We start from the raw sequence: 13,901 nt of genomic DNA on the forward strand, positions 1-13,901 counted from the left end.
AAAATGTTTTTTAACGATTCAATTTTAAGATTTGAAATTCTTTTCTAAATCAATTTATTTCATTTTTTTTGTAATTGCCAACAGGATTACAATATGTTGTTGAAAACTCCTAGTATAAAAAATTTATTCAGTTGAATTATAAACTCTTAAAACTAAATTCTATAGCTGGAACAGCAACTCTACAAAATTTTAGAAACACACAAAAAAGTAATATTTTCTATTCAAAAAAATCTAATGCTAACTTTAACATTTAGTCATTTAGCGAGTATATCGAGTAAATTTCTGATGTGAAAATAGTACATAAAAATAAATATTTAACTGAATATTATAACTTCTAATAATATCCATCAAAAACATCTTAAGAAAATTAATAATCGCTCAAAGAAACATTCTTTTCAAAGAAACAAATAAAGATATGCAATGTAAAAAGAAACAACTTTTATTTACACCAAGCAACAATTTTAAATTATTAGTACAGTTAGCAGTTGATTTTTTTTAGGAAAAAATGTGTTACCCATTAATGATTGTAACAATGTGATAAAAGCACACATGGACTATATAAATAGCAATAATAAGCTTTCATCTCCGGTAAAATATATTAAGTACAACATTATATTGACTATTCACAAATAGACTAGTCTATCAGAATGAGAAGTGTCACTGATTCTCTTTCATAAATATAATTCATACTTGCATGATTTTTCATACACACAGTAGAGCTTTACATATCTAATGTTATAAAAATAATTCACACAATTTTTTTTTATCTAATCAAGTAAATAAAAAGATGGTTACTATTTTCATATAAAATTCATAGTATAACTAAAATATTTCACAGGCAGGTATATTTTCATAATAGATTTGCATAGATGACTGCTGTGTAGATTCACCATTGTATATATTCTAGTTTCAAAGCAATTTATCGAATATATGCGCACTGATAAATCTGACTTCAAAGTTCTTAGATAATTTGAGTGAATGAAAACTATACACTAGAAACAACTAGACTATTCAACTGATGTTATGCACAAATAACAGAACAAACAGTAGTTTTAAAGTTGATAGTGTATAATGAAAACTCAAATGATAAGTAGGTATCAAATACCTTGTAATCACCTTTAATTCTAATAGAAAGAAGTTAAATATGAAGCTCTATTTATTTTACAGAAACCTACTGAAACGATACATTTTGAAAAAATAATTTGGATTTCAAAAGGTTAATAAAGTATAGTTTCACAAATAAGACGGACTTTAACCCTCATATTGCCACATGCATTTTAAAAAACCACAATTATATATTTATAAACCGATCCTCCCAGAAATCAGCTATGCTTTAAAAAGAGTGAAAATATGTTATGCAAAACCACAAAGAAATGTTTAAATTGATTGTAGAAGCTCTTAAAAAGTAGCTCTGCAAGTGCTAGCTAACACTAACAATAGCATTATTTTACTAAAATATTTTTAAGAATACTATTCAGCAGACTAAAGCTCTGAAATAACTCTATTGCAAATGCATATAGCAGATACAAGTGCAAATATGCCACATATTAGAGAATGAGGGCCTAAAAATTTATACTTTATGAATAAAACAAGTAAAATAAACATTTTATTAATAAAACACTCAAGACATCAAATTGAACTATTCTATATTTGAAAGTGTAACATCCTTTTAAAAGGAAGACTTAATGCAAAGGCTTTATCTTGTTAAAAGCAATAGTAAAGTTATATTTTTAATCTAATTCTTTAAAACATCTACTTTGAGTGATATAGAACTTTGTATCTAATTACCAACTATATATTGCAATTATCTATAGAAAAGCATACAGGACTGTCATTCAGTTCACTCTATGTTGAGAGCAAATATTTGGAATGTCAACGCATAAACATCAAGTATTAGGAACAGCAGCTACCAATGAACTCCAGTAAATATAATACTTATGCAATTACTTATAGGAGCTCATTTATATAATGTAGTGGAATGTAAATCAACAATTGATGACTAAATTTGTTGCATGAACCATTATTAAATATTTTTCACCATGCCTTACATTCTGAACTGTTTTTATTATTTTTGTTTGCCACATTGTTACTAGTAGAATACAAAGAGTTGCAACAACATTTCGGTCACAAAATGACTAGTCAACCTAATGTCAACACAAAGAAATAACAGTCCCAAACCCTGTTTAGGTTGTGTCGGATGTTTACACATAAACAAAGAAAAATATATTCAAGAGTCCAGCTCCTGACTTTAATGGGCGTGGAGGCTCAAAGACCACTCCTGGAAAAATTCGCAATAGCCTAAGAGGCACACCTGTTTATGGACTAGGTCCCTGTACATAACATACTATGTGCACAACCTGTAGCTATGTTACAGAGTCTTATCACTTAACACGTTTTATAATACATTTTAATTTACATTGGAAATAAATTAAGGACATAACAAATTGCATGGAGCAAGCAATCAACGTTCTATGTACAAATGATCATTTAATAAAACTTTTGCATATGTGCCAGACGGTAAGCATGTAAAAACTCCCTGAAAGAAAACGTACATCTGTAGAAGTATCAAAAACATGTTGATTGTATCTCCAATTGAAGCATGATTGTAATCTGACAATATCTAAAAAGTTGTAGGCTTTTAGATACTGCCAAAAGACAATTTTTATGCATTAATTCATCCAGTCAAAATCATATCATCTGCCCTGCAGACGATTTTTCAATCCAAATCAATATATATTTTATATTATTGCGATTATACCAGAAACTCATCTGCCTAACCATTTGCAGCAACCAAGAACTTCATGAACTGCAGCCAATATTAATCAGGCAGAAGGAACATCAATTCACAGCTCAAAATGTGAAGTGAAAGACCGGTTATGTTGTTTCGATCCGACGATGAGCTTAGAACACTAGCACCTTTGGTAAAAGCACCGTTTATAATGCCGCAATAAGCTTCATGTTACCAAATATAGGAGTTACTTTCTCTTTTAAAGAATGTCCATTTCTTTTAATTCTTTTTTGTTCTTTACTTGTAGGTCTGAAGTCCTTAAGAAGAGTAGATAACAATCCTTTGCCCATTTTAGTCGAGTTGGAAGAAATGTCGATAAAGCGATTGGAATGATTAAAAGTTGTATTCTGATCAACCTCATAGTTCTCAGAGATGTTACCAGGAAACACAATATCATTATAAACAGTTGATTCATCTCGTAGCAGCAGTCCAGAATCAAGCATATTATCACTGACATTACAACTACTGCTGTATTTGCAGCAAAGAAATCCATCCTAATAACAGAAAAAAGTATTAATGTGAAATTCAAGACATTACACAGCTAACATTTTAGAATAATAAAACTCATGCAAAACATAGAAGAGACGTAGTGCAAAAGGGAAAAAAGTTTTGCTAATTAAGTTCTACATGCAAAAACAAAATAAGCATGATAAGTGCAAAAACTGAAGGGGAAGAATTTCATAAAAAGCATATTTTTAAATATTTTTCATTATATAATATCAACAAGGTTTAAAATTACAGTAGAAAATGCAAAATAAATATATTATTCACAAAGGCTTTCAATAAAATAACAGAATAAACCCAATATAATCAGAGCACACAGCAAATTAAGCTGAATAAATTTATTTTAATGAGTAATTTGAATTTTGAATACATAATATATACTACCAGAAGGAAAATTTATTAATTTTATTCTTTTGAATACAGTGGAAACCATGCTGAATTCAGCTTTGTTTGCTATGATGTGATAAAGAAATAAAGAAAGAAAAATTTGTGCAGCTATGCAGACAGTAATATTGAAAATGTTTACCGGTGGAAACTATAACCCATATTGCTCACTGAATGTTGGCAGAAAGGTACCTGTAACAGGATTGTTAGCATTGTAGGTGTCAGTATGATAAAACATGCTTATAGTTAGTACACCTGTTAACTGAGTTAGTATTATTCAATCTCCTCCTCACACACAAGTTACACTGACATTGACAGTATAGTTCATGGGCAAATATTTGAAACTAATTAAACTGGGTTGAATATGAATTAATTTAAAATTAGTGCTTTAGAAACTTTTTAAAATTAAAATAAAGAACAATGTAGATCATATATTAAAATGCAGGTGAAAACACACCCTCATAGCGATTTTTAAACATAAACATCAAAACAATTATAAATATTCGCTTACAAATAAAGCTTTACTTCTGTTTTAAGAGTACATAATCTTTTCAAATTTCAATATTAAATTTTAGATCGACTTTAAAGCATGAGATAATTCAGCATTTCGCTGAAATATTAACAGCTTTAATATATAACCTCCTGAAATACTGCATGTCAAAAAGTCATCAAAAATACTTAAATAAAAGTAACTCGATAAAAGTTCTGCATACAAAAATCATTATGTATGCAAACATCTCAGAAATGAAATGTTATACTAAAATGTTTAGAATTGAGGAAAACTTTATGAAAATATTCATATAAACGCGAAATTAATAAAAACACGCATCTTAGGACACGCCTGCATTTAACGTAGCTTTTTCATGGAGTAATATGCAACATCTAGAAAATGTTGCAAAAATTTTATTTTTAAAATTCAAAAAATCTAATTCCATTAATCTAAAATAAAGTTTCCATGAGTTGATTTTGATAAAAGGAAGTTACACTGAACAAAGATCATAAATAAATATCGTTGATTAGTTCCGCTCGTGTTCGAATAAAAATATGACGATCGTTTGCTCAAAAAGATTAGCACAAATATGACAACATAGATAATAATGTGGAAGCAAAAAATTAGCCATTCAGGCTACAAAAGTTATAGATTATGGTGCAAAAAATTCTATTATATATCCTTTATTAAGTACCGCAACGCCATAAATAATTAAGATTATTAATAATTCCTCTAATATTTAGACACAGACAAAGAAAGAAAAAAGGAAAGGGTCATATCTTCTACATTTCGTATGAATGAAGTTTCTTAAAAGTGACTTTTTAAAAGAAAAAAGGGGAAAAGATTTCACAAAATAAAATTTTCTACATTTATTTATAGACCTACCTCATTTGTTTACAAACAAATATATAAATATAGTTCAAACAGATGAACATCTAACATACTGATAAAATGCAACAAGATTCTTATTTTAATCTTTAAATTCCAAATTTTAGATATTGAATATGATGATTATTTTATGTAACAATGTAACTGCTTCAAAAATTCCATATTTTATGAGAATATAGTTTTAAAAAAGAACATAACTTTTCAAAATTGTTTAATATTTGAATTTGTCCCATATGTTATTTACACGGTTTTAAGGAATGATGATGAGAAATTTCAAATAATTAAAAAAAGATGTTTTACAAATTATAACCTTGCAGCCTTGCTTTTCAAATGCAATTAAATTCCTTCAAAACAAATGATGATAATTATACACAAATTATAGATCTTCTAAATTCGAAAAGTGTGATTTTATTGCATATCATAAATTTTGATTCATAATTTCGTTTCATTTCACTATGTTGCTTGAAGAGGAGATTGATACACCATGAATTGACAAACTTGCACCAAACACCGTTAGTTTCCTGCATTGCTGCACGACGCTTTAAATAAAAGCACTTAAATCGGTTGCGAGGCTTTTGCGAAAATTATATTTCTAATGTAATCTGCAACAAAAGAGCTGAAGCTTACAAAATTTTTAAAAAAGGAAATTTCCAAGCAATCAGAAATTTGGTGCAAATTTGTTGATTTTTTAAACATGCAAATTATAGTAAGATAAATAAAGAAAATAAGAGGGTATCAGAAAGCTTTATTTTTTAGAAGCAAAGCAATACAATTTTTTTACCTAGCTGAAAATTTGTCAAGTAAAAACAATTCAGTCAACTTAGCAATTCTTTTTCTCATTCATAAATAGTTAACTTAGCAAGCATTATTCCCAAAATGCACAATATATTCCTGCATTTTATAATTCTTAAGACAAATCGTGCATGCAAATATACTTCAGAGAACAACAAATATTTTAAAATGAATATTTTACATCATCTGTTGATTTTTAGATGTGTAGTGTCAGAAAGAAAACACTGAATCTTTAAATTTTTTTACGATGTAATGATATTAATAATTATTAACACACACACACACCAATTTATCTTGAAATATCACGAAATTTTACTTGCTCGATAACATCCAAGGACAAAGGAATTCATGTACACGCATATTCATGTACACAGGAATTCATGTACACGCAGTTATAAGCTTGAAATATTAAAGTTTTAGTTTTAATCGCAAATTTTATACATCGACAATTATATTTGAAAAAATTGTCATAAAAATGAAAACGTAGCCATTTTTTATATTACACAATGATCCAACCCTCAACTAATTTTATTACTTCGATTTTTATAAAAAGCTGCAGAATTAGTCAATGTATGTCAGAAGAATCAAATTTACAAAAGAAATAAGATTTTTATTTTTGAAGGAAAAAAGTGATTTGTTGGCCTTTTTTAAACTATGAATAGCTTTGAAACGGCATCAAAGATTTATGATTTTTTTTAAAAAAAGAAGAAAAGTATTTAACTTATACACTGCAAGCTCAAAGTATTTAGAAATAAAATTTCACATTGAATCAGTTTAACTTTTTAATATAATGCTTAGTTCTCGTTTTTTAATAATCTCGCGAAATACATTACACTATAAGAAGTTTAACAAATAAATTCCGTAAAACAGATTCAATACTGAATATTAAAATTGCGTATATTAAATATATTTTTATTGAGTTTAAATGAGAATTTAAAATAACTCATTTGAATAATTCATATAGCGTTAATGTATATTTGACTATAAAGTATCCAGTTTCATTTCAGTTTTGAGTAGGGAAAAAATTTTAACACAGTATAATTACATTGTTGTTTGAAAATACGCGATTAGGTTAAAATAGAAGTCTAGAACCAAATTCTTGAACATTGATTCACTTACGAGATTCGAATTCATTGAAAATATTTTCTAGATGATACAATGAAAATAAAAATGAATAACTGCAAAGAAAAGGGAGAGGACACTGAGATGAAAAAACTTGTTCTTTTTCTACTGCAGCCCTCACAAAGTTATATAGCCAATTTGGGAGAACACACTTAGAAGAACTTAATAGCAAACATATGAAAGTATCATGTGTAAAATTACAACAAAATAACATCACTTATTAACAATTTAGTTGTTTTATTGTCTTTACTATCTAACTGGATGACACCCGTTCCAGAATGTGTTGTTTTATCTCTGCTAAATAAATACAGAATTCTGAGATATTTATAAATTGCATTTCATTTTTTACTGAATTATAACATTTATGAATGACTTAATTTGTAATTAAAAGTTTAAAGATGCATGTTTGCCGCATGTATGGCGCACAGTAGAATCAGTTATGTGGATGATTTTTTTTTAAAGTAATGTATGTTTACAATGCAATATTTTAATAAGATTGCCAAATAACAAGTTTTACCATATTAAATTCCCCCTAAAATTTAACATTTGTAAAGATAAGTTTTTTTTTTTTAGCTTAGAGATGCAATTTTATTGAATTTTAAAGCAGAAAAACTGATCAATTAAGAAAAACAGCATTTTTTAAGAATATGACTATTACAACATTTTATGATCATCATATAACATTTCCCTTTTTATTGAAAGAATATCAGTCAATGTAAAAAAAAAAATTACAATGCAATTTACCAAATACATTATTAAAGAAAAAATATTTTAAACATGCTTTGAATTTATAATATTAAAAACACAAAATTGGCTTTTAAAATTGTTACTTTGTTAGTTCAGAAGTTACATGGACAGATAACTGACATTAATGCATAATCAAGTTAGCAATACGCATGCTTTTATTTAGAAACTGTTTATCTAAAGGAATTAAAAACAAGAGATTAAATTGAGTAAAACATAGCTAATATATTCGCAAAGCAAATCTCATAAAATGAAGTTAATGAGCATAAAGGTGAATAGAATACATATATTATTTCAATTGCATCAGCAAACAAATATAAAAAAATTAAAAATTCGCTTCAACAAAAATAACTTACTTGACAATGACATGAAGAACATGGATCTTGAACAAGTGGAACTTTTTCTCCAGGTTTATAGAAAATACCGTTGTAAGCACATCCTTTATGTTGACTGTGAGTTGTATTATATGGAAGAGAGCAAGGGTCATTGTCACATCGAAGGCAACAATCATTAGGCTTCTGTACAGGATTTTCGCAATTTGCTGGTGGACATTCCAGATCCCAGCAGTCAATTTCCCCATGCTGCAAATCAATATATATAAATTAGTAAGGCTGTTAACCACGATAATTTTAAATAAATTTAGGGAGTCTCATTTTCTAATTAAAGGACATCTTTAAAAAATTAAAATACGCTAATAATATTTAAATTTTCACTTTTGAAGCCGAAAAATTATTTGTATAATTATTTCAATCGCTATTTGTAGAGTGCACCACTCTATAAGGACGCAGAACATATGATGAAAGTTATCGAGTGTAATGTATAGCTTAATATCATCGAAGACTCGTAGATGAAACATAGGCTTGTTTTTATGGCATAAAAGCCCTTTTTACCCCTGCTGCGCCAAATACAATTCTAAAGAATTTATCCAAACAGTTGGTAAGAATCAAGCACATTACAAAAAAAAGTGAAGGTGAGTGAAAAGTGAGCTCATCAATTTTTATATCGCATAGAAACAGAAATAAGTTTTAGTAGGGGTTATCTCTGAATAAATTTTTAATTTTTTTTGTTACTATTAAAACGATTTCATCTATGTAAACTGAACTATGAATAATGCATTAATATATGTTAAATGGATAAATGACAATGCGCGCATTACAAGGCTCTGAATTGAGTAAATGTTCATGCATGAATCTAGCATACCCGATTCTAAGGCGATTTAGAGTATCTGCCTGTTTTCAGATTAAATGACAGCAACTTAAAGGTTATCATCAAAGGATTAATTTCTAGAATTTACGAACTTACTCCCAATTTTTACTATAATTTACTTCCAAATATTCTGCCATTTTTTCATTTTCCCTCAAACGATTTTTGACAGCTCGCATTGAGTCACTTAAGAGAACAAAATTTTCCAACTGTTATTGCTTGTCGCAACTTTAATTTATTATTCCATTCTCTTCAATTCTTGTATGTGCAGGAATACAACAAATAATATATGCAAGCTTCCCCCTCCGTCCTTAAATACAAGTCAATACATTTCTTACAAGGGGATAAGGCTTAATGAAGAGATATTTCATAGTGCTGCAATACCTCTTTAAAAAAATCAAGCTCGGTGCATTGCATGCATTTCTGATGTGAACGCGGAACAGAATTCATACAAATTTTGTGCTCTGACTCCCATAAGGTAATCATTTTTGGATCTGTCGGTAAAAACAGATTCATAATCAGAGCTTAAAAGTTTGATCATAAAATATGCGTCGTTACACTAAATTTTGTGAGGCCGATTTGAGCCACTTATCGAAAGTGTCACTAAAGGTTAGTTTTCCACAGCGACAGTTCGTTTAATTTATTAAAAACACGAAAATTGGTAATATTTCGGCTTTAAAGAATTACCCGGTCCTGAAACTAACACTGGGGGTGAACGGTGACCTTAATGAGAATAATGAACCATAGAGGAGATTTATAACATTATAAAGTAATACAAAAACATTACAAAAATCAGTGGATAGTCTTTCTCATATAGTATCAGCCGTCATTATAGCAAACGGTAACGCGACAATATTAGAAACTGACGCATCTTTAGGATAAACTAAGCATAGTGGCGTGCGGAAGCCCTTACTTATATTGTTTATCAAGTTACACAATGTTATTCTAACATTTGTGCAAATAATAATGGATAAGATAATTTTTATTATTTAGGATGTCTAATTTATTTCAATTAATGTTACGTATTTAATTTATAAATACGAAGGATCATTTAGCATAATTTGAAACATTTTTATACAATAAGGTATTACCATTCGAAGAATAAAGTTTAAAAAGTATCAATTTACGAAAACCCCTCGCCATTAGGCTTTCCTTAGAAAGCACCTGAATTTCAGCTCGTTGCTATTACGATATCTTTCTGAATCTTAATTATACTCAACTGGAACTTTTATATAGCTGGTTTTGAATGCTGAAACCAAAATTGCGTTATATTTCGAGTACGTGCGATTCATATTTATCAATTAAAAGTACTCGTATTTCCTCGAATATGTATATAATTCATTTCAGATTTTGAAATAATATTTTAATAATCTTTATTATGTATTATTTAAGTTTATAAAATTCGGTAAAAAATTCCACATTTTATGAGTAAAAACACAAGCAGTAAAAGTTAGGATTAAAAAATAAACACCTTTATCTTTCCAAATATACATGCTATTTTTACAAAAATGCATGAAGTATTCTCCACTACAAATAAAACTATTGCTGAAAGTTTTTCAAAACATTAGTTGTGTTCTGTGAAAGGGGTGCAACAGAATTCTTTTCTTCTTTCTTTCAATTTTAAGTCGATACTCCCATGACCGAAGCTTTAAGGTAAAATGCGATTAAAAATTCCCATTTTTACATAACTGAAGTTCGAAGACGGTTCACCCAGTCTTTGTAGAGATATTTTCAAAAAAGCATAAATAAGAAAATGCCATGAGACTTTTGATCACAAAGTGTATTTCTCTAAGAAAAAAATCCGGGAAACCAAAAATGCTCTTTAAGTTTAAATACATTTTTTCTCAGTATGTTATAAAATGTAATTTTAGTAGAATACTCACGAGTGAGGTTTCTTTGCTGCAAGTCCAAATAGACGAGCTGATATTTGTTTATGATATTTAAGTCTTCTATATGGGCGCGTAATCCCTGAAAATTTCAAGAAATTTTAATGGTCGTGTTTTTGCCCTAAGAATTAAGTAACTCATCCACCTCGCTAGTCGACACTGCATCATCTTCAGAAGAATAACACTTGACACCAATCCTCTTTTCATCAAGGTCTTATTCGTATTTCAATCGTTTTACTAGTTTGTGACAGTTCGCTTTTTCACAGAAAAGGGGAGCGCACGGGCTGCGAAATTCATTTCGCTATGAGACAATGTATTATTCGATTCCGTATGAGAGTTTTCCAATTAACAATTATAATTATTTTTTAAATATTAAAATGTCAGCTATAAATTAACCGATTATTCACATGCTATTAGAATCATAGTTACAATTTTATTTTTTTAAAGAAAATAATAACTTTAAACACAATTTTAAATTACAGCTAATAATAAAAAAATTAAACTTAGTTATTCTCATCAAGAAAAAATTTGTATAGATTTTTAAAAAATTCATTTTCAAATTTCTTCAGCACTTATTAGCTTTTAATCATCATAAAAACATTGACATCATGCACAATTAATAAATGACGCCTGTGTATATTCACAAGAGCAATGTTTCTTCAGGAGATTTCTTGGGAAACAAATACTGAATTTTGAGCCACTTGACTATGTTTTCAATAGATTAATAGCTATTCTTTGTTCCATTAGTGGCTCCAATCAATCCTGGCTATTTAGAACAAAACTTTACAACTTTTCTATTCAACAACTTAAAAATTTTAATTGCTTTTAAATGATAACAATTATAATCATTATTAATCACTATTAAGGTTGCTTTAATAATTATTCAAAAAATAAGCTAAAATTCTTTTATATGAATGAAAAATTATTTTATGGATAAGAATGTTTAATATTTTAATTATAACACTTGTAAATAGGTAATTTGAAATTATTAATTAAAAAAATAAACATGAACAGGACCAAATCTTGACATATAGCTAGCAGAATGTTTTGCTAACATCAATGTTGCTTCGTTGCTGATCAATATCGATAACTTACTAGTAGCTTATAATCTATTCTGTTATTGTAATTCGATACGTGTTTAGCAAAAAATTTCGCTTTGTTCCACAGTCGGAAGTGTGGCATTATAACTAGGTAAATGAATTATTTCAGAATATACTTTATTTTATGAATTATTGCTTTTTGAGGAATTGGGACTTGAGAGCTCCGCCCACTTGGCAGTTGCCATGCTGCATTTCTGCGTGGAATGCATATATTTTAACTGACTAACCTTTAGTTTGTGAATAGCAAATACCTTATCTTGCTTGACTGATTTATTCAAATTTATATGAACTGGGTTCCCCTTTTATTTTCATGTTTGATAAGGAAGCAAAATATTGATTTTCTGATTGTCTCATTTCATGATCAAGTTGATCATTTGATTGAAATTTCAAGAAATTGTTAACAATCATATATAGCACCACATTTGAAGATAAATTTGGACAACAGAATTCATTGATTAATTAGTCAACATTTTGTACTTTTTAAATGATATTAGAATTAATAACAAGTTAAACTGCTAATTATTTAATTGGCAATAACTTAATTGAACTAATTAGGGGAAAACGCACATCTATTTTAAAAGCTGGTAACATTGGCAACAACGGTGAGAACATCGTCGGCAACCTTTGCGTGTCTGCTGTTCTATACTTTGACCGGAATTATAGAACTCCAACTGAGGCAACAGGATAGAGCCATGTAAGTTCCTGATTAGGATGTCACAAATTTACAGGTGGATAAAATCTCCAGTTAAGAAAATAGTGAAGTCATCGATTGATAAGGAAGGAGAAAATTATAAAAAAATTTGCAATGAAAACACAAAACTAAGTCTTAAATATATTGATAAACTTTTAAGTAAAAATTTATCCATAGAAACAATAAAAGAGCTTTTTAAGTGAATATATGGCAAAAGGATATATAAGGGAATGTGTAATAAGGCAACAAACTGTGCTATCAATGATTTTAGAATTAAATTACATAAACAAAGAAATTTTCTTCAATTAATCACATAAAATTAGGTAAATTGTACAAATCAATAGATGTACCGCAGGTGAGGAGTTATGCTGATATAGCAAAGAAAAAAAAACATGGAGTAGTCGATCTCGATCATAGGATAGAAGAAAAACCGGTGGCATTAATATATAAAAATATTTTTTTTTAAAGTTACAATCTGCTACCTATCTGGCTAAATTTAAAAAAAATGGAATAAGAAATATAAAAACTTTAGCAGTGATGGTCTACTTATAGAAGTCAGGACGGAAAAGGAAATATAAAAGCTAAGAGAAGAAATTGAAATAATGATATATTGAAGGATGATTTACAAATTAAAAGATCAGTTAAAATTAATTCAAAAATTATAAATTTATAGAACAGAGGGAAATTTAGATATCGAACAAACCGTCAAACAACTGAAAGTGCAAAATGTTGAATTGGATAATGGAGATATAAAACATGCATCTTGAAGAAGTTATCACATTAGATAATTTTTAAGACCATGGCAATACTATCCATGTTTCAAATATGGCTATACTATTGCATAAATAAAATTAAAACGATTTGTTTCATTTTTATTTAACTATGATGATGAGAGCCGTAAGGGCGAGAGTTATATACAAGATACATGTTGCCAAAACTGTAAGAACACCAATGAAAGATTTAAAAGGAAATTTTAATATTAAACATAATATCAAGATTCATGAATGCGAAGTTTATATTCGTGAAATAATTTTTTGAAAAAGTGGGTTAATTATAGAAACTTTGAGGGTCAAATTACACTATAGGTTAATTTGCATTGTATTCCTTTAAATTTTAACTATACCTTCGCAACCTCAACACTCCTTGAGTAAGATTTGCTCAAGCGCGATATTGATATTATTTTCCCATATTATTCGCAATTTCTGAATTTTATATATCAGAAAAATTTGATTGGTAAACCTTCGACATATAAAGGTATATGTTTTCGAACAAGGAATCTATTGTAATGAAGTAATCCATTATTTATATT

The 13,901-nt window shown here is 28.4% G+C and overlaps 1 protein-coding gene across 4 annotated transcripts in view; it reads right to left on the reverse strand.

The window, feature by feature from the left end:
* Positions 1–421: 421 nt before the first annotated feature.
* The window catches only part of LOC129960051 (protein kinase C-binding protein NELL1-like), a 122,807-nt gene continuing 109,327 nt past the window's right edge, over positions 422–13,901 (reverse strand). For 2 of the 4 annotated variants that reach the window (XM_056073096.1, XM_056073094.1), the window contains exons 18-19: positions 8,069–8,293; positions 422–3,282 (exon numbers count right to left, since the gene is read on the reverse strand). In XM_056073096.1, the coding sequence (XP_055929071.1) occupies positions 2,935–3,282; positions 8,069–8,293 (573 nt within the window). In that variant the 3' untranslated portion in view covers positions 422–2,934. Of the gene's footprint in view, positions 3,283–3,818; positions 3,869–8,068; positions 8,294–10,798; positions 10,884–13,901 lie in introns of those variants that run through there. The other 2 variants (XM_056073095.1, XM_056073098.1) reach the window with 2 other exon arrangements.

The sequence above is a fragment of the Argiope bruennichi genome, chromosome X2, assembly GCF_947563725.1.
Source record: "Argiope bruennichi chromosome X2, qqArgBrue1.1, whole genome shotgun sequence".
Lineage (NCBI taxonomy): Eukaryota > Metazoa > Arthropoda > Arachnida > Araneae > Araneidae > Argiope > Argiope bruennichi.